Consider the following 21,628-nt stretch of genomic DNA (forward strand, 5'->3'; position numbering starts at 1 on the left):
TTTATAGTGAATTTATGAAAAAAAACATTTTTCTTACGTCCGCGCGTTACTCTGCCGAAAAAAAGTTTGCACCATTTTAAATTAGCCATTACATAAAGTTTTATATATGAAAATGTGTGCAATTTCATGTAGAATACAACAATAAATAATTGAAGGTTGTAGCTTTTCTCATTTTTTAAATATTTGCATATAAATCACGATAAATAGAAAAAAAACCACGTTCGGTCAACTTTGACTCTAACGAAATGGTCAAAAAACGCAATTGTAAGCTAAAACTCTTACAGTCTAGGTAATATTCAGTCATTTATCTTCATTTTGAAACAAATTTGAAATCTCTAGCACAATATTTACATTTGTGGTGAATGTTTTAAAAAACTTTCCTTCCCTCTGTGCGCGGATTCTCCGCCGCAAATCTCCGAAACGCGTACGTCGCATTCTCAGAATATTTGCTCCGTTCCATATTAGGCGTTTCATAGAGTTTTTTATATATGAAAAAGTGCGCAATTTCATGTAGAATACAACAACAAATAATTGAAGGTTGTAGCTTTTCTCATTTTCTATATTTGCATATAAAAAAATATATAAAAAAATTTGACATTCGGTCAAATTTAACTTGTCCGAAATGGTCGAAAACTGTAATTGTAAGCTAAAACTCTTACAGTATAGTAATATTCAATCATTTATCTTCATTCTGAAACAAATTGGAAGTCTCTAGAACAATATTTAGATTTATGGTCAATTTTTGAAAAAAAAATTTTACATCCGCGCATTACGAATTCATGCATCATTTTGTGATAATATTTTCTGTTACTTTGATTGTTTTACTATGTGTTATATACCAAAATGATTGCAATTTAGTGTACAATACAACAACAAAAAATTAACTTGTTAGCTTTAACCGTTTTGCTCACAGCACGATTAGAATACAATTATATATGAAATTTTGTTTTCGCGCTATCATATATCGCATTACTTATATATGATATTTTTTTTTATTTCTGATGGTTGCATACTAAACTTCAGGCAATGACAAAAAAAGGAGCCAAAAATGAACTCTTAATCTTGAAAACTAAGCGCGCTGTGATTTTTTTAAAAAAATATTTTTTCCACTTCGGCGCTCACTCCAAGACCCCCTCGGCATACGGGAGACGATTTTTATTATACCCCTTCGGAGTTTAAGGGTTAACATGTCCGTGAATGGTCACGGGCGTGGCCGACATACGAACGTGAGTTGGAGAGAAATCCCAAGCACTCGAGATCAAAGGAGAATCCTCGAGAATCGAACTCTTAGAAGCATCATGAGAGGGGCAGGAAAACACTCCTGCTGCAACAACTTCACGCTCACCACCTTCAACCTATTGACAGGCGCCTGAGATCCTTATGGCGATGAATAGGCCTTGAAGAAGGAGCAGAACTTGCATCATGTGCATAGACAGGGGAGGTTGCAACATGCTCGCGATGTGCATGGACGGGGGAGGTTGCAACACGCCCACGATACGATGCAGAGGACAAAGCAGCCACTGCTGATTACACAAGGGAAGATAAACCAACACTCTCAGGGGAGGTTGCAACACACTCGTGATGTGCACGGACGGGGGAAGTTGCAACACACCCGCGATTTGATGCAGAGGACAAAGCCACTAATACTCTCCGAAACACCAACATTCTTGAGAACACGTCCGCGTAGTTCCTCCCTCATAGGCGAAGAAAGAGCAGAGTCCTTAGCCTTTCAACAATTGATACGCCAACGTGGCGTAGAGGGGGAAGAGGGAGAAGACAGTACTGGTTATTTAAGCGATCTCTTCGTAGGAGGCGGGGACAAAGCAATGAGTTTCCTTCCAATGCTCCCAACCAACAAGGCAGCCAACTTAACATCCAAAGCAGAGACCAACCTCTTAAGCACTGCCTGGCATATAACCTCAGACTGATCTGCAAGAGAATGTTCCGCTGACATGGAAGGGAGAAGTATCGAACTGGGCGACAGAGATGACGTCACGACTGAGAGAAGCAGTGCTCAGATGATGACAGAGAGGCAGTGCTCAGATGATGACTGGGAGTGATGTCATCAATGGGAGTGATGTCACAAGTGGTGATGAAGTCACGGTCTCCCCTCGGTGAGAAGGGGAATCAGACGCCACTAGCAAAGCAATACACAACGACAGATCACGTGATGTCATCAACAGGGCTGACACCACAGCTTCCCTCCGACTCTAAGAAGTGGCAACAGTCACTACAATACAAGATGGCTGACCTCGACTACCCACTAAGACAAGGCCGGGAGGAGGGGGGATGGCCTGGACAGCCTGAGGAGGAGGGGGGTAGCGAGCCTCCAAAAAGAGCGCAAGCAACCCCTCCAGAACGGGGTACCCCCTAGCCCGAGCGTCTTCCAATCGCCGCCATCTTGGACGCCTCCGACTCTGGAAGAAATGAGAATGATGAAAAAAAGCCTCCCCCTTCCCAGGAATCAAATTAATTCCCAAAGAAGGGGCGACATTACAAACATCAGCCTGGTGGCCTCCTGATACTTCCAGCGACAAATCAAAAGAAGAAAAGGAAGGAGACACAGGAACAACTCTACTATGGGAGTTGAATACTGCAGGAGACGAAGCATCAGGAAGGGGCAAAAAACCCTTCCCATGAAGGAAGAGTCAAAACCCTCCGATGTTCTCTCTTGCTATAACACGACTTCCACTGCTCTTAAGGCCATGCCCAGCATTCCATGCAAGGATTTGTTATGGTACAAAAATTAGAACGGCACCTACTGCACGATGTGGGGGTCAGCCGCTGCCGAAGCCAAAAACAAGAACAAGGAAAACCTAGAATTCCAGGGCACACACGTTGACGAGGCCGAGAAGGAGCACAAGAAGCCATAATATCTGCCAAACATACACACACACTAAACACAAGTGAAACGGGCAATGAACCAGGTAAAGGCCAAGAGATAGACACGACTCTCACCCAGGCGGTCAAAGAAACTGATGCATGATCGTAGGCGTGTGGTCTTCGACCATCCTTCACCCGATCTAAGCATGCGTTGCCAGATATCACAAGATTCCTTGCTTTCATCTGGTTTTTAACCGGATCCAGCTAGGCGCTAGAAATTATCCTATTGTTAAGACCGAAGGTTTGTTCACATATGAACAACTAGCTACCATTCTCAAATTTCAATAAAAATAAAAACTGCCCAAGGATAAAGAACAAAAATTGGTAAATAAGTTTCAAAATCCCACTCCCATACCACACTTATACAAAACACACAAAATATACTAAAGCACAAGAAAAATAAAAAAGGAAACCAAGAAGGCACAAGTAAGAAATCTGCACAGAACTTTATTATGACATTTTTTAAAATAATCTTTATAAGGAAATAAAATTGAATATAAAATTACCAAATAATTACATTGCTATTAGTCCCTACTAATTGCAGTAGCTTAGTTTAAAAATTCATAGTAGCACTCTTGTTTATGTAGGTAATTAGACCGTGCCACTTTCATGAAAGAAAAAGTACAACCAAGCTGAAGAGCTCAATTCTTTCATGCTTTATGTCCATGAGAGGGGTCACTTTTATATAAATAACTTGATATACGTAATTACATTCCTGGTTCCCACATTGACGAGAGGTGGCAGGGACTAAAACTATTCAAAAATACTTGGTAATGGAGAGGCATTTTTCAACAGGAAGTTAGCCAACATTAGTGAAATGCTTGTTGTAAACTTACCTGGTGAGAAAACTACAGCAGGAGGATACTGCCTCTGGTTGTTGCTCATCTCGACCTAAAGTGGTGCAGCAGTAAAGCTGACAGCCACCTCCACTTTAGTGGGGGCTTTGCTACTGAGGAGTATTCAGATGGTTGCCAAAGTATCAAATCAAAAAAATGCGCTTGACCTGGGCGCACAATAAAAAACTAACCAAAGATATATGTTACCTACACTTTCCAAAACACCAACATCCCAACAAACAGAGACAAAATGACTGGTGGATACTTCAGGTAAACACTACCCACCAGGCTTCCTATAACTTTATCACCTGAATCAAGGCAAAGAGACAGAGAAATAGATGATATACTCCTATCCTTACTCATCAAATACCATGCTAGCAAAAGAAATTGGTCCTGACGTACTACAGTTTTCATACACTGTTTCCACATCTCTTAAATAATGTAACAAGAACACAGACCTACATTTGAAGCATCGGAGAACAATGAGAGGTTTGGGCTCAAAGGAAGCAGAGACTTCCCAACTGAACATCTCCCTTCTACAAGCCACCATCAAAGATCCTCCTTGACCTCAGCAGTGATAGGGAAGCCAAAAGAGTAAGGAAGTTGGCCTTTACGAAGAACTGGAGGGGCCTCCAGTGAACTCTTCCTAAAGGAACGAGCTTCTCTATGGACGAGATCATACCCAGGAGACTCATCCCTTGATTTGCAGAGCAGGACTGGAGAGAGGAATTTCTGAACTGTCTGGAAGCAAAAAAAGTATCCTTTTCTGGGATGGAAAAGCCTGAAAAGACAAAGAGTCGATCCTCAAAGAATTTACTGACTCGGGACTAACTCCCATGTCGGGAAGTTGATCCATAGGCCCAGATCCTGGGCAAGTTGAAGAGTCTTCCGAAGATACTTCGTGCAACAAGACTTTGAGGAGGAAAGGGAGCAAGAACCCATGTGAAGACTTGAGGGGCTGTGCAGAGGCCAAAGCAGACGCCAAAATTGGAGGACCCTGTCCTGGAAAACAAACCTCAGATACTTCCTAGCAGACATGTGTACAGAAATGTGGAAGTATGCATGCGTCCTACATATCTATCGACACCATCCAGTCTCCTTGACGAATGGAGGGCATGACTGTCTGGCTTGTTTCTTTCCTGAGTTTTGATGTCTGCGTGTAGTGATTCAGGGCACTAACATCCAGGACAGGTCTCCAACCCCCTCATGACTTGGGGATGATGAAAAGAAGATTGTAAAATCCCTCCATACAGATGTCTTTGACTACTTCTACGGCCTCCTCCTGGATCATCGAGACTGAGAGGGCCGTCAACTGAATGGGGGATGACACAAGGGGGAGGTTCTTGCACGATAGGTATTGAATAGTCCTCTCTGAGGGCTCCTTAGACCCATCACTCCACTTTCCTTGCTTCCCATATCCGCCAAAAATGGAGAGGCCTGATACCGACTGGTACACGGAGGACAGTCTCATCATTTGCTAGAGGAGGGAGGCGTGGGCCCTAGTGGAAATCTTGGAAGGGGGGCTTGGTCGCAGGTTAGTAAAAGGTCGAGATTGGCCCCTGGATCTACAACCTCGAAAGGGCTGTTGCTGCAAAAGAGACATATTCCTGGACAAAGGAATCATCGGAGTAAGTTCTGATTCCCTAGGGCATTTGGCAGACCGGATGAGCAAGTCTTGTGTAGCCTTTTTCTGTTACTCTGAGGCTACACTCTCGACCTTAGCACTGGGAAAAATACTATGATCCAGCCGCATAGAGAGAAGAGAAGATCTTTGTGGAGGAGTCACTCCTTCGGTGGTGAAAGTGTACCACAGGTCTCTTTTTCTTAAGAATGCTGAATGAAAAGAGAGCAGCCAGTTCTTGTGCACTTCTTGTGCACCATCCCTAACTGCCTTATCTGTATAAGACAAAACCCAACCAGTCTGCTGCAAAATTGTCTTGAAGGGTAAAAGTCAAACGGTCCCTGAATGTTGCAAATCACTAGAATGAAAAGCATTCTCTGGTGCCACTGAGCGTTAGGGGTTCACCAGGTGTTTGACTCCCCCGGGCGTTTGGGCAACATAACACACACTGCACTCACAGTGTGCTGAGCTCCCACCAGGCACTTGGCTCGCACCAGGTACTCAAAATACACTACACGAACAACCTTGAAGCACTTAGCTCCCACAGGATGGTGGGAAAACACTCACTATCAACACTCACAGAACACTCCTCTAACACCACGTGGTCGACTTCCCTCAGGCACTCGGAAGACTTCTTCAGGGAACACACAGAATAAACGAATCGGGAGACACTACACTTCATAGTTCCCAAAAACTGCAAGAAGGTACAGGACTAAGCTCCTGACCTCTCAACCACTTACACTTACAGTGGGAGTGCTAGCTCCAGGGGCGTGGGCCTTTTCAATGGCCTGGAAGACTTCTGAAAATGCCAACCGCACCTACTAGAGTCAGATGTGGCAGTCCTCCTAGTCCTGGGAGCAAACAACAACCTTGGCTGAGGGTGAGGGGGTAACTGGCTGTGGCCAAAACCCAACGACCTCCCTTAGACTTACAGTTTGCCTCCTACCAGGTTTAGGGGAGTTTTGGACACTGACTGTCATCTAGGAGTGCTGATGGGAAGGGCAGCCACCTTGTACAGTGACACAACACTTGCACAAATATTTGCACTCAATTTGGACAGGAAATCCTTACAGTGACACAACACTTGCACAAATATTTGCACTCAATTTGGACAGGAAATCCTTAACTGAAAGCCAGTTGAGTTATGGTATCTACTAAAAACCTAAATTTCTTATCTACCTTTGCTTTTGAGGCTGGTAATGGCACTGGGAGTGGAAGTAGGGGTAGCACAGGAATAGGGGGTTAGGTAGTTTAGGAAGTAGGAGGACTAGAAATGGGAGAAAGAACAGTCATAGGTGTCAAAGGAACCAGAATTACTGGTGACTGTATAAGTTCAGCTCTAATAGCCACTTTCCTCTGTCCGTTTCTTTGCAATTTATTTAAGTGAGAAGTCAACGCCTTCCATTTACTTTGGTCCCAATCCTTACATTCAACACGTTGTCACAGAGGTGCAAACTTGTTCTCTACAAGAGCTACATATTGTGTGTGTCATAGTTAGCCGTTGTCAACCTAGTATTGCAACCTTTGCTGCAATACCATAAACTAAGTGAACTAGAGTCCAACATAACACAAGTCAGAATCAAAAAGAGTCAAGCTAGGAATTAAGCTAAATATGATTAGCGCTACCAAACAGAAAAAGGTAATTCAACAAGCCAGCAAAAGTGGAACCAACAGGTGGAAACAAAACCAAAGCTGCCAAACAATCGATGTTGAGTTGCAAAGCAGCAGGAACAAATTAAGCTCTTCAGCCGGGTTGTACCCATTCTTTCCCAAAAGTGGGCGGGCCTAGTTTTACCTACAGAAACAAAAGAGCGCTACCACAAATTTTTAAACTTTAGCTGCTACGATTAGTAGGGACTAATAGCAATGTAATTACTTGGTAAGTTACTTACATAAAATTGCAAATTATAGCAAAAAAACTGGTATGAATTGCAACACTATCCACACTCGGAGACTGTATACTTTACTGATTTGGGTTTAATACAGTGGTACCTCGAGATACGAAATTAATCCGTTCCGAGGCGGCCTTCGTATAATGAGTTTTTCGTATCTTGGAACACATTTTACATGTAAAATGGCTAATCCGTTCCAAGCCCTCCAAAAACACGCCATTAAATTTCATAATAAAGCTAAATTGACCTATAAACAATGAAATACTACAACAATTTGGACCATTCAATACCTAAATTAAGAATAAAAATCCAAAACCTGTAAATAAAGTGTATATTAGTGTACAAGAAATATTATTACTGTAACGTAAAATGTGGAAGAGCCTTACCTTTCGATGTGGAGGCTATCTCCGATAGTGGCGGCAAAGGAGGTGGAGGACAAACGGCAGATAACGTACGTAGCGTACATACCACTTAACTTTACGAAAACACATAAAAAATTTAAGGAAAACTATAAAACTAAAATTTACGAAACACCTTAACAAAACTGTAACACTTAATTTACAAAAATCTAGAAATTACGTAAAAAAAAAAAAAAAAAAAAAAAATTTATTTTTAACTTTTTTTTTTCTTTTCTTTTTTTTTTTTTTACAGAATTTCAACTTCATCACCACTTTCAACGTTCTGTTTTTCATCACTTGGTTCTTCCTTTTTGCTTTCAACTTTCTGTTTTTCATCACTTGGTTCTTCCTTTTTGCTTTCAACTTTCTGTTTTTTATCACTTGGTTCTTCCTTTTTGCTTACTCCTGCTAATGCTGAAGGCCTCCTTAAAAAATAATGATCCAAGGAAGATTGCTTCTGCTTACTTTTCACAATGTTCCTGAAACGACTCAGGCAAACGTCATCGAACTGCGCAAGCATACGACCTGTGTGAGCCTTTTCGGGGTGTCTTTTTTCGATAAATGATTGCACTTTATGAAAAGCACCTAGAATATCCTTAATTTCTGCCGTTGTCATAGGCTCCTCCTCCTCTTCCTCGCCACTGCTAGAGAACTCCTCTTGAACGACGTTAAGTTTGCATGGCCTCCAACTCCTTCATGTCATCCGTCGTAAGCTCATCTTGGTGCTCCTCGAGAAGGTCATTGATGTCGTCCTCATCGACGACCAGCCCCATGGACTTGCCGAGTGCAACGATCTCGTCAAGATCTGGTTCAAAACAGTTTCGGGATCGTCAACTGTTTTCTGACTCTGCAGCACCAGCTTCGCCCACGTCGAATCCCTCGAAGTCTCGGGCGGATACGGCATCAGGCCCGAGTTTCCTCCACGAGGAATTCAAGGTTCGCCTCGAAACCTCCTGCCAAGCTAGGTCAATGAGTCGGATGCAAATGACGATGTCGAAATGCTCCTTCCAAAATTGACGCAAGGTGAGGTTTGTGGTATCGGTGATGTCGAAACATCTCTTGAAAAGATGTTTCGTGTACAGCTTCTTAAAGTTCGCTATCACTTGCTGGTCCATGGGCTGGAGGAGAGGGGTGGTGTTGGGCGGAAGAAAAAGAATCTTAACGAAGGAATACTCCACTAGGATATCTTCCTCGAGGCCAGGAGGGTGGGGAGGGGCATTGTCCAACACCAGCAGACATTTCAGGGGGGGGGTGGGGGGGGCGCTTCTCTTGCAAAAAAACTCTTCACAGTCGGGCCGAAACACAGATTTACCCACTCGGTGAACAAAAGCCTCGTTACCCAGGCTTTTGCATTAGCCCTCCACATCACTGGAAGCTTCTCCTTCAACACTTTGTGGGCCTTGAAGGCTCGAGGAGTCTCGGAGTGATACACCAGTAGGGGCTTCACCTTGCAATCCCCACTGGCGTTCGAACAAAGTGCGAGCGTAAGCCTGTCTTTCATAGGCTTATGCCCGGGTAGCTTCTTCTCTTCCTCCGTGATGTACGTCCGACGGGGCATTTTTTCCAAAAAAAGGCCAGTCTCATCACAGTTGAAAACCTGCTGAGAACTGTAGCCTTCCTTGGTCATCATCTTGTCGAAAGTCTTCTTAAATGCTTCGGCCGCTTTCGTGTCCGAGCTGGCAGCCTCCCCATGACGCACCACCGAATGGATGCCAATCCGTTTACGGAATTTCTCAAACCAGCCATGCGAAGCCTTGAACTCTGGGGTTGGCGTTGAAGTCCCTTCCCCTCCCTCGTCTTCCGCCTGCGCAATCAAATCGCTGAAAATAGCACTGGCCTTGTGAGCGATTGCCGTCTCCGTTACTGTATCACCAGCGATTTCTTTGTCTTTTATCCAGATGAGGAGCAGCCGTTCCATCTCGTCGTGCACATGGCTCCTCTTGCTGGACAAAATAGTGATGCCCTTCGATGGTGTAGTTGCTTTGATGGCATCCTTCTGTTTAAGGATGGTGCCTATTGTTCGACGGCTTACGGCCGTATTCCTTTGCAATCACACTCAATCGCATACCAGCTTCGTACTTCTTTATGATCTCCATCTTTGTCTCCAGAGACAGCATGCGCTTCTTTCCGTGAATTTCAACTTTCTTGGGACCCATGACTACGTTAACTTACGTAAAGTTACACAAATACGTAATAATACAGTCTTCGCACAACACGATAATATGTACTGCAACGAAATCACTAACGAATTTACGTTACTAAACAAAATCGTTGGAGCGAACGAATGCCGAATGAGTACGGTAAAGTTTCGGGTGCGAAGTGGCCGAGCTAAAGCACGCCAACACGTACTAGTATGTATGTATAGAAGATGCATGATGGGAGGGATGCTGTCCAATCAGAGAGAAGGATCTCATGGCTTGGCTAGCATCAGGAACCAATGGGAGAGCAGGAGGATGGTGGCGAGTCTACGATAACTAAGATGGCAGCGTGCGGCGCGAGTTTCAAAATTGTTATGGGGCGAATCTCGGACTTTCAGAAACCTTTCGTATCTTGAAAACTTTTCGTATGTAGAGCAGTAAAATTTTTCGTCTTTGCTTTCGTAACTTGGATTTTTCGTAAGTTGAGCCTTTCGTATCTCGAGGTACTACTGTATATGGAAAATGAGGTAGGGGTCTGTTGAAGTAGAGTTATAATAATCCTTGTATTTAAAATCTTTTTTAAAAAATCTTGAAAACAAATCATCTCTAGAAAAAATACAAGTGCAACATCTGAAGCTGCATATGATTTTGATAGTTTTCACTAGTAATTCCAACAGTAAAACAAAATGCACCCCTGCCAGCACTAAAAGTACTTTGCAGTACTTCTTCAGCCTTTCTTGCATTTCTATCATTCCTTTTCACTCACTCCCTAAGTCTTCCTACTTCAGCTTTTTCAGGCTCCAATTTCTGCTCCTAATTAGGCAACAAACTATTCAGGTCAGTCCTAGATCATTCATTATCACTATAAATGTAACAATTATACACAACAATGATGATGATTATTATTATAACTATAACGTCAAATAAACCCATCAATTACCTGATATGTTGTCAATTTGTCTTGTTGCTGATGGTTCGTGTGTGGCAACCAAGAATAGTACCACTCATTAATTCGATAGTCCTCCAAAGTGTAATTAAGAGATCTCTCTTCTGTTGGCATGATTGCTCCTAAATCTTCTACTTGGAAGAAATTCAATGTTGAAAGACGCTCCAGGTGAACAGGATCATTGTAGTCATCCATTCTGAAATGTTTCAAGGAGATAAATTTTAAAAATGAGAGTACAACTTTAACAGACGTTGAAACTGCCGGCAAGCCAGCAGAAACCAAATCTGCTTATAAATCTGTTATTTTAACTGATGGTGCCTGGTAGTACATTACACAATGAGAAGGTACATTCCAGCAACAAGAAACATCAATAGGCTTTGCCAAAATAAAATTCTACCTATAAACTTGAAGCACATCCACTCAAAACTAGTGTGAGTTTTATCTCAAAAATTGTAATCACATCTGGATATTTACCTCCATACTTTTTCAGCGCATGAAAAATATATAAAAAAATTTTATCAGCAATTATGGCAATTTTCAAGTCCTCTTTCCGCTACCTTTCCAAGCAAATTATAATTTTTAGTGGACATATCATAGCGTACTTTATAATTATTTAATACTACACAATTCTTTGCGAGTGAAAGCTATCAGTGAAAAACCCATTAAAATGAAATATGATATTGTTAAACTACAATAAAGTTTTGTACATACTTACCTGGCAGATATATACTTAGCTATAGTCTCCGACGTTCCGACAGAATTTCAAAAAATCTCGCGGCACACGCGACAGGTAGGTCAGGTGGTCTACCTTACCCTTCCGCGTGGGTGGCGGGCGTATGAACCAATCTATCTCTCCAGCCAGATTTTTTCTCTTTCACCTGTCTCCTGAGGGGAGGCTGGGTGGGCCATTAGACGTATATATCTGCCAGGTAAGTATGTACAAAACTTTATTGTAGTTTAACAATATCATTTTTGTACATGAACTTCCCTGCCATATATACTTAGCTGATTGGCACCCTTGGTGGAGGGTAAGAGACAGCTAAAGTAATAAGGAGAGATAAGAAACAACTGATGTTGTAGGATATAAATAACCTTGGTTCTTACCTGTTCAGGCAGAAGACTTCATTGATATTATCTCTGAGTCTGCGTTGCCTGGAGAGCTACAGCTAGGACGTGACCTGATGCTGAAAGACTCTCGGATCTACCACTGGGATATGTGATCCCTTTGTGTGGTAGAATCCAAGTCGGATCCTGTTAAAGGGAGTTCGTCCCTATCTTAACAGGTCCTAACCACTACTACTGCAAGGAGCCACACTCATCAGACCACCTAACCAAACTACTAAAGATTAGTATTACGACCTAAAGAGATGCCTTCATGCATCCTCTTTAAGGCAACCAACAACAACAAATACAAGGGGGAAAAATTTATACTACTAAACAGGATGAGTTCCAGCTCCCTGCCCCAGCACTGAATCCGCAGATACGTACGGGCCCAAGGCGAAGCATTTTTCATAAGTGATTCTCACATCACGTAAGTAGTGGTTCGCGAACACTGACTGACATCTCCAGAATGTTGTCTCCATCAGATTTCGCACGGACATATTCTTGTTGAAAGCAAGAGAAGTTGCTATGGCTCTTACTTCGTGTGCTTTCACTTTAAGAAGCCTAAGATGTTCTTCTCTGCAGGATCCGTGTGCTTCTTTGATGAGGCTTCTCAAGAAGAAGGACAATGCGTCTTCGACAATGGACGAGTAGGGTCTTTTACTGAACACCACAGGACCTCTCGGTTGGCTTTCAGTTGCTCTTTTCTTCTAAGGTAGTATTTCACCATTCTCACTGGGCAAAGAGTTCTCTCGGGTTCTTCTCCTACCAAAGAAGATAACCCACGAATCTCGAAGTTCTTGGGCCATGGACTTGATGGGTTCTCATTCTTTGCAAGAAAACCAGGAAGGAAGAGCAATGAGAGAGTCCTCCTTAAAACCCACATTACCATCAATCGCCTGAAGCTCACTCACTCTTCTGGCGGAAGCTAGAGCCATCAAAACAGAGTCTTCCTGGTAAGGTCTCTGAATGAGGCTGAATTAGGGGGTTCAAACCTAGAGGACCCAAGGATTGAAGGACTACATCCAAATTCCAGCTAGGTGTCTTAGGATACTGCATTTTCGTTGTATTAAACGACCTAATAAGGTCCTGTAGGTCCTTATCTTCCGATAAGTTGAGGCCCTGTGCCTGAAGACATTCGCCAAACATACTACGATAGCCTTTAATCGTCGAAACGACTAAGCCACATTCTTGTCTTAAGAATAAAAAGAAGTCTGCAATTTGATTCACAGAGGTACTGGAAGAGGAAACGTTATTCCTCTTGCACCATCTTCTGAAGACATCCCACTTCGATTGGTACACTCGTAATGTGGAAGACCTCCTCGCTCTAGCGATTGCCTTAGCAGCTGCTGACGAAAAGCCTTTCGCTCTGACCAGTTTCTGGACAGTCTGAAGCCAGTCAGACTGAGAGCGGGGAGGTTTTTGTGGTACCTGTTGAAGTGGGGCTGTCTGAGTAGATCGCTCCTTAGAGGAAGCGATCTTGGAAAAATCCACTAGCCATTCCAGCACCTCTGTGAACCAATCTTGTGCTGGCCAAAAGGGAGCTATCAAAGTCATCCTCACGGAATCTGACTCTGCGAACTTTTTTTAAAGTCAACCCCAGAATCTTGAAGGGGGGAAACGCGTATACATCGAGTCCTTTCCAATCGAGTAGGAGAGCGCCTATCCCTATTGCTCCTGGATCCGAGATGGGAGAGCAATACAGATCCAGTCTTTTGTTCTTTGCAGTTGCAAACAGGTCTAAGAGAGGCCTGCCCCACAACTTCCAAAGGCTCTGGCAAACATCTTGGTGCAGAGTCCACTCTGTGGGAAGGACCTGATCTTTCCTGCTGAGGAGATCTGCCCTTACATTCCTTTCTCCCTGTACGAATCTGGTGAGAAGTTTTATCCCCCTTTCTTCTGTCCACAGAAGAAGATCTCTTGCTGTTTCGTACAGAGAGAAGGAATGCGTCCCCCCCTGTTTCCTGATGTATGCCAGAGCCGTGGTGTTGTCCGAGTTTATTTGCACAACTGCTCCTGTCACATCTGACTCGAACTCCTTCAGAGCAAGCCACACGGCTATTAGTTCTTTCCTGTTGATGTGCCAGGAAGACTGGTCCCCCATCCAGGTTCCTGACACCTCCTTGGTTCCCAGAGTCGCCCCCCAACCTGTTTCCGACGCATCGGAGAACAACACCAGGCTGGGTTTCTGGGATTGAAGAGGCAGTCCCTGCGAGAACTTGTCGGGATCCGCCCACCATGCTAACTCCTTCTTGATTTGAAGAGTAATTGACAGGGAGAACTTCAAATCCTGAGAAGGACGACTCCATTCCGATGAAGAAAGAATTGGAGCGGTCTCAGGTGCAACCTTCCTAGGGAAACAAATTGCTCCAGTGAGGAGAGCGTCCCCAGCAGACTCATCCACTCCCTCACTGTGCATACTTCTTTCCCTAAGAAGGTTGTTACTTTTTCGAGTCCCCGGGCTATCCTCTCCTGTGACGGAAAAGCCCGAAAACTCAGAGAGTTCATCTGGATCCCCAGATAAACGCACTCTTGAGCGGGAATCAGACTTGACTTCTGCAGATTGACCAGAAGTCCTAAGGAATAAGTCAAATCCAGGGTTTTCTTCAAGTCCTTCAGACAACGATCTCTGGAATTGGCCCTTATAAGCCAATCGTCGAGATAGAGCGAAATCCTCACCCCTTCCAGGTGAAGCCATTGTGCCACATTCCTCATGATGGCCGTAAAGACTTGGGGGGTGGGGCCGTGGAGAGGCCAAAACACAGGGCCCTGAATTGGAAGATTCTTCCCCCCATCATGAATCTTAGAAACTTCCTCGAGGAAGGATGGATTGGTACGTGGAAGTAAGCGTCCTGTAAGTCCAAGGACACCATCCAGTCCCCTGGACGGAGTGCTGCTAACACCGAGGCAGTGGTCTCCATCGTGAACTTCTTCTTTTCGACGAAGAAGTTCAGGGCGCTTACATCCAACACCGGTCTCCATCCCCCTGAGGATTTCGGAACTAGGAACAGGCGGTTGTAAAAGCCTGCCGAAAGATGATCTGCCACTAGTTCGATCGCCTCCTTTTCCAGCATCTGATCTACCGCTAGTCGGAGGGCTTGATTCATGATGGGGTCCCTGTATCTGGCCGTCAACTCCCTCGGGGTATTCGTCAAGGGAGGCCTCGAAGAGAACGGGATTAGATAGCCCTTCCTCAAAATTGACAGGGTCCAGGCATCTGCGTCTTTCTGGGCCCAGACTTCTGCAAACTGTAAAAGCCTGGCGCCTACAGTTGTCTGAAGGACTTGAGTCTTACTTGGGAGGTTTGATTGACTTCGTAAAAGTCCTCCCTCTTCTGTTTGGTTTCCGACCTCTGAACGAAGAGGCTCTAGAGGTAGATGTCCCTCGAAAGGGTTCCTGAGAGGTCGGCTAGCTTTCTTTGTCTTAGTCTGGAAGGTAGGCGCGGCTTCCTTGCAGACTGTGCTAGAAGGTCCTGCGTAGCTTTGGCAGAGAGAGCCTTCGAAATGTCTTGAACCAGGTGTTTAGGAAACAGCTGTGTAGAGAGAGGGGCAAAAAGCAAAGACGATCTCTGAGCATGTGAGACCGACTTTGTTAAAAATGAGCAAAAACTGATCTTTTCTTCAAGACCCCTGCTCCAAACAGTGAAGCTATTTCGCTGGCCCCATCTCTCACCGATTTATCCATACAGGATAAGACACAATTCAAATCCTCCGGAGAAAACGTGTCCGGTCCTTGAGTTTTCTTGGCTAGGACTCCGAGGGACCAATCGAGAAAGTTGAAAACTTCCAAGACTCTAAAAATGCCTTTTAGAATGTGATCCATTTCATTCATTGCCCACGTAGTTCTGGCCGAATTCAAAGCTGATCTTCTAGTGGCGTCTACTAGTGCCGAAAAATCTGCGTCAGCTGAAGACGGAAGGCCCAGTCCCAAGGGTTCTCCTGTCTCATACCAAAATCCTGTCCTTCCTGAAAGCTTCGACGGAGGGAAGGCAAACATTGTTTTCCCCGCTTCCTCTTTAGTACGCATCCATGAACCGAAACTCTTGAGCGCTTTCTTTCATAGAAAGAGTCGGCTTCATTCTCACACACGAAGATCCTTTCGTTGTTTTCGCTGTGGAGAACAACGAGTGTGGAGAAGGAGGAGCAGTAGGGCTCAAAGACTCTCCGAACTCCTGAAGGAGAAGTTCTGTGAGCTTCTTGTACGAAGAAACTGTTGCCGATGTATAGTTTCTTCCTCAGAGGCTTCCTGGTCTTCTTGAGGAGGAGAACGGGGATGAGGATCCTTATGAGAATCCTTAGATGATTTCCTAGCTGGGGTACAGTGCGATGAAGGAGACAAACGTCTTGAATGAGGAGAAGATTCCAAAGTAGAAAGGCGTACAGGAGAACGACGAGTTGTAAAAGAAGGACGCTTATCCGAAAATTCTTGTCTAAACTCGCATTCTCTAGAAAGACCACGTCTATCCCTAGGGAAACTACGAGAGGGAGAGCGCCTGCTAAGATCCTGTCGCCGATCGTGAGGAGAGCGGCTACTAGGCGCCGAGCGCCTATCTTGTCACAGGGCGCTTAGTGGAATCCTGGCGCCTACCAAGCGGCGAAACGTTGCTAAAAATAGGGCGCCTTTCAGGAGCAGGGCGCTTTAGAGGCTCTTGATGCCTACGAAGCGGAGAGCGGCTGCTACGCTCCGAGCGCTTAAACGAAACAGGACGTTCTGCGAGATCTTGGTCCTTACCAAGGGGAGAACGTCTGTAAGGCTCCGAGCGCCTAACAGAATCAGGGCGCTTGAGGCGTTCTTGACTTCTAGCAAGAGGAGACCGATCAGGAGTAGGGAGTCTCGAGAACGAAGAGCGCCTACTAGGAGAACGAAGCAAACGAGGATCAAGGTGTCTTTCTCCAGGAGAACAGCTACTAAACGAATGACGCTTACCAGGAGCAGGGCTCCTACTAGACTCTTGATGTCTTACAGGGGAGGAGCGAACTCCGTGCGATGAGCGCCTACCAGTCACTTTATCCGACGCCCGACTACAGTAGTCGGAAGGAGAAGTGCGCCTACTTTCAGAAGGGCATTCCCTAGGTTCTCTGAGAAGACGAGGAGAAGAAAGAAGAGACGGAGACGACGAACCAAGTCTTCTCTGACCTGAGCGACTCTCTCTTCTTGCACGAACTCTAGAAGAAGGAGAAACAGAAGGGGCTGAGCGTCTACCCGAGGCAGGAATCCGATTTGAGGAAATATCTTCATAGTCCAAGGAGCGCCTATCCGTCGAATGGCGTCTCGACACCTCCGAGCGGGAGTGGTGTTCCTCTCGTGAAATGTTACGATGAGTAGAGAATCCTCAAAAGAAGGAGAACGCCGATTACAAGGAGAGCGCTCTTCCGACGAAACGCGCCTCGATCTCTTGATCGGGAGAGACAAATCCTTCCTTCTACGCGATTTCGATGCCAAGGAGTCCGCCAAGGCTGTGATCTGAGCTGTAGGCCCGCTAGTACTCGAGAAGGAGAGTCCCCAGGATCTTCTTCCGAAGCAAGCTCACGCGCGAGGCGCGGGAGAAGGAGGGCGATCACCGGATCTCCTAGGCTTCTTTGCTTGCAAGGAAGCTACATCAGAAAAGTCTTCTGGGCTGGACGCTAACGTACTGAAGGGAGCCTCCGCAGCCCTCTTCAACGGGCGTGACGCCTCCTTAGAGCTCCACCCACGCTTCGGCGAAGGAGAAGAGGATGACGAAAAACACTGGCGAAGAATATTCTTCTTCTTACGATCCAAGGCAGCCTGGGAGCGAACTTCAGGATCTGCCGAGGGACGCCTGACCGGTGGGGGCTCTCCCTAGCCCTCCTGCGGCTTTCGACTTTCCTCCTCCACTGGAACTGGGAGTCTGGAAGAGGTCTAGGCCTGGAGGCAACTAGGAGCCGGTCAGACGCACCCTCCACATCACTGGGTACACTGCACTTATCATTCACTGACACTCTTACCTTGCTCCCCAGTACAGAAGATTCTTGTCTTGTTCATTAGAAAAAAACACAAGGAAGGCTTTTGAGGCCGCCGCCTCCGAAGACGAATCTACGGCTTCGGTGCGGGGAGCAGGAGCTGAGACCTGGGAGGAAGGTTCTAAAACTACATTAATGTTAGTTTCATTCTCACTCATTCTCGACCTGCTCGAGCTCCTTGAAGAAGCTTTACGTACCCTATCCCTTTCAAGTTTCCTAATATAAGAAGAAAGAGCCTTATATTCATCTTCGTTCAAAACCTCACACTCTTGACACGGGTTACTAAACGAACATTCATTCCCCCTACATTTAACACAGAAAGTGTGAGGGTCCACCGCAGCTTTCGGTAACCTCACCTTACATCCATCGGTCACACATACTCTAAACAAAACCGGAGTTTTGGAAACAGAATCGAAATCAGACATTCTACAGGAAAATCCAGCGCAAAGTCAATAACGGTCCACAATCAGCGTATGCCAAGCCAACATAGAGCGAATACGTCACCAAAATGTTCAAATCAATCCCCAGGCAAGCGAGAAATGAAGAATATATCGGAAGAAACGACAACAGTTGTTATCGCTTCAGCGACAGAAAAAAATCTGGCTGGAGAGATAGATTGGTTCATACGCCCGCCACCAGCGGCGGGTAAGGTAGACCACCTGACCTACCTGTCGCGTGTGCCGCGAGATTTGAAATTCTGTCGGAACGTCGGAGACTATAGCTAAGTATATATCTGGCAGGGAAGTTCATGTACAAAAATAAACACATTAGCGGCACTTATTTCCCAGTCTCTACTTGTAATAGAAATGAAAATTCAACAACTGGACATGGTAAAATTCAAACTAGAATTAATCCACACCATCATTTGGATATTACTAACATTACTTTCCTTCCCGCAAAAACCAACTGTTAACTGATAACTTCAGGCTTGGAACTATTCATCACAAAAGCTCAATATTGCCAAAGAGGAAGAAACCATGTAAATCATGCAACTTCTCAACTTAAAACCATGATGGTGTAATGATGGAAATCTTTCATTTAAAATTTATGACAGTTCCCATGATAATTGGTGGACGAAAACAGAGTTGGTTTTCATCTTATCAAGAGTTAACCACTTGAAGTTGAGATTGTCTATAATCAAGTGTACGTACGTAAGTGAGATGCGTATTTGCCTAAGCTCAAATTATTCTGTTCGGGATGAGTACGGCAATGCTAGACAGGAAAGGAATGTAGCTCCCCTTATATTCCTTTGAAATAATAAATTTCTCCCTTGTGAAAGGTATGCCCTTGTTTATAATTCACATATTGCCATAAGTCTTCCTTTGTCTTTTAACTTTGATGTAACTGCTGTCTTTTAACTTTGATGTAACTGCTAATTACCATGAATTGTAATGGTACTGTTATGCAAGTTGCACCATGTTGAGTTTGCATGTGGTTGCAATTGTACCACCAACCAGAGGCTAAGATGTGAATTAGTATTCCACATATTTTTGAAAATGTCAATTCTTGAGTTAAATTCCACCTATGTTATGCATATAAAGTCAGGCTAGCTGTGCAGTATAACAGGTAAGTTAGGCATGAGTACATGAGAACTGCATGCTCTTTGGCACAAGATTGCCATCCTAAATGAACTGTTTGTATTGCAGGGAACCAGTACACAAGGGACCAGTGTAAGAATCAGTATAGGGAATCAGAGTTGGTTCTAACTGTTAAAGAAGGAAAAAAACTAGGAACAAATTGCTTACACAATGTATCCACCTACTGTCAAGAGGAAGAAATATTAAAAAAAAAAACCCAAGAGAGCCAGCGTTTCCCTCCAACCTAACGACAAAAATGAAGATTCGACCGTCTCCGATGTCAAGTACCTGTTCCAGCTAAAAATAGGCCTGAATATTAGCCTAGGCTATGAGGTACCTTTGTATTAGCCTATGCCAAGGTTTGAATTGTTAGGTATAGGCTAGTCAGAGTTAACTGTCCTAGAATGTATGGTTGCCTCCGAATGTTTAAGTCAGGACAATTGACACGTCAATACTGTACTATACGTATTCATACAGTAAAGCAAATGCACGAGTAATAGCATTAGTTACTATTATTACAATGGGACAAAAGTAATATTAAGAACTTTACTGAAAAATACTTTGAACAGAAGTAGTATTTATGGAATCTGAAAGTATGACAAATGGTCAAGTGTAGTCTCTACTCTTTAGCACTGATGGATATAAACTTATGGCAAAGCGTTTTGGAAACATGTATAGAAATATCTAAGAAGTAACTATTGGCTGCAGCGAAAGTAAATATTTTACCATCACGTACTAAAAAACCCTAAATGACAATTTACCTTTCTCCAAAGACAAAATACAATATTGTCATACAGATGTCCCTATAGAGGGTTACCACTATAGCAGTCCACCTAGCTTTGCAGCCAAGCCCCTCCCACTGCACACCAGTGATTGACTAGTTTTCGAAGGGGGAATGACACCACACTAGATAACAGTCCAAATGATTACCAGTACGGATTTGACTCTGTTCGATAATGTTGAGTTTCGTGTATGAATGATGACACCACAGATTTGATTTCCCGGATTTGTGAAGTATGCAATTGATATCTCCGATAAAAGATACTTAATGGAGCCGGACGGTACCCCTATATATGGGGGTATAGGACAAAAAACACAAAGTCAAAATAAAATTCATGGAGCTTCGTATGGCAATAGAGAATGCATATACGAAATATTTAGTGAAAATTCTTCTAACTTTCATAGTTACAGGGTAATTAGTAAAAGTAACTCAATAAGCCAAAAACAGATTCGTACATGAAAATGCAATATTTCTTCTGTTATCGTAAATTTTGATAATTATTGTCAAAACAAATTTTGAGCAATGGTATCTGCAGAGATTCCATGAGTCGCAAGATGGTAAGTTAGCAAGTTACCACCCTTCAGTGCGAGCAAAAACATGATAGAAGGTACACAAGCGAGTTTCTCCTCTGACATTCACTTGCTTTTACTTTTGTTTTCCTTTGTTTCGGCAATAATTTCATCATGCTAAACAGGAAAAGACAAGCAAAACATCTCGCTAACATACAGAAGAAGAAAATTCGCTCTAATAAGCCAAGTTAGTGAAGGAGATATAGAGTGCTGCATTGGAAGGAGTGGCCCGTCTTGCCTGACACAGCGCCCCAGGCTACAATCTATGAGCAAAGGGATCTTCATTTATGATTAAATTTTGATAAACAACATAATTTTGGTTTATTAATACCCAAAAAGGAATATAAAATTCATAATAATCATGATTTATTAACAGTCTTTGTAAAAATATAATGAAAAACTCTGAATGCCTGTATCTCAAAACTATACTAATTGACCTTCAAATTCTATCTTCTCTCTTAGTTTTAAAGCTATAGCATTGAAATTTGGTATATAACTTAGAAAGACATTATAGAACAATCAAATAAAGCCCTTCTCAAATTTTACTTCAGTTTTTTTTTTTTTTTTTTGCTTTTTTTCAGATTTATAGGGTTTATTTTACCAAAATGAAAAAAATTCATATCTAGCAAAAAATTACTTTTAGAAAAAACTCATTCCTAGTGGTAACTCTCACCCTCTGTTTGAGCTGGAAATGTGTGTATAAAGTATATCTTTAAGGACATTACTACATTTTATGGTAAAATAATAATATACAGTACTAGTTTACAAATAATATTAAGTTTAATGAGATTAAACAGTAACAATAACATTCTCTCTCTCTCTCTCTCTCTCTATGTATATTTATTTGTTTTGTATGTAATAATTATTTACCTTATAACTAATTTTCAAATAAGATTAATTAAAAA

The 21,628-nt window shown here is 43.5% G+C and overlaps 1 protein-coding gene across 1 annotated transcript in view; it reads right to left on the bottom strand.

Moving 5' to 3' along the window:
• The window catches only part of LOC135205415 (uncharacterized), a 157,647-nt gene that overhangs the window by 130,687 nt on the left and 5,332 nt on the right, over window positions 1-21,628 (bottom strand). Inside the window, exon 4 of the mRNA XM_064235957.1 lies at window positions 10,709-10,910. Coding sequence (XP_064092027.1) covers window positions 10,709-10,910 — 202 coding nt within the window. The remainder of the gene's footprint in view (window positions 1-10,708; window positions 10,911-21,628) is intronic.

This window comes from Macrobrachium nipponense, chromosome 24, assembly GCF_015104395.2.
Source record: "Macrobrachium nipponense isolate FS-2020 chromosome 24, ASM1510439v2, whole genome shotgun sequence".
NCBI lineage: Eukaryota > Metazoa > Arthropoda > Malacostraca > Decapoda > Palaemonidae > Macrobrachium > Macrobrachium nipponense.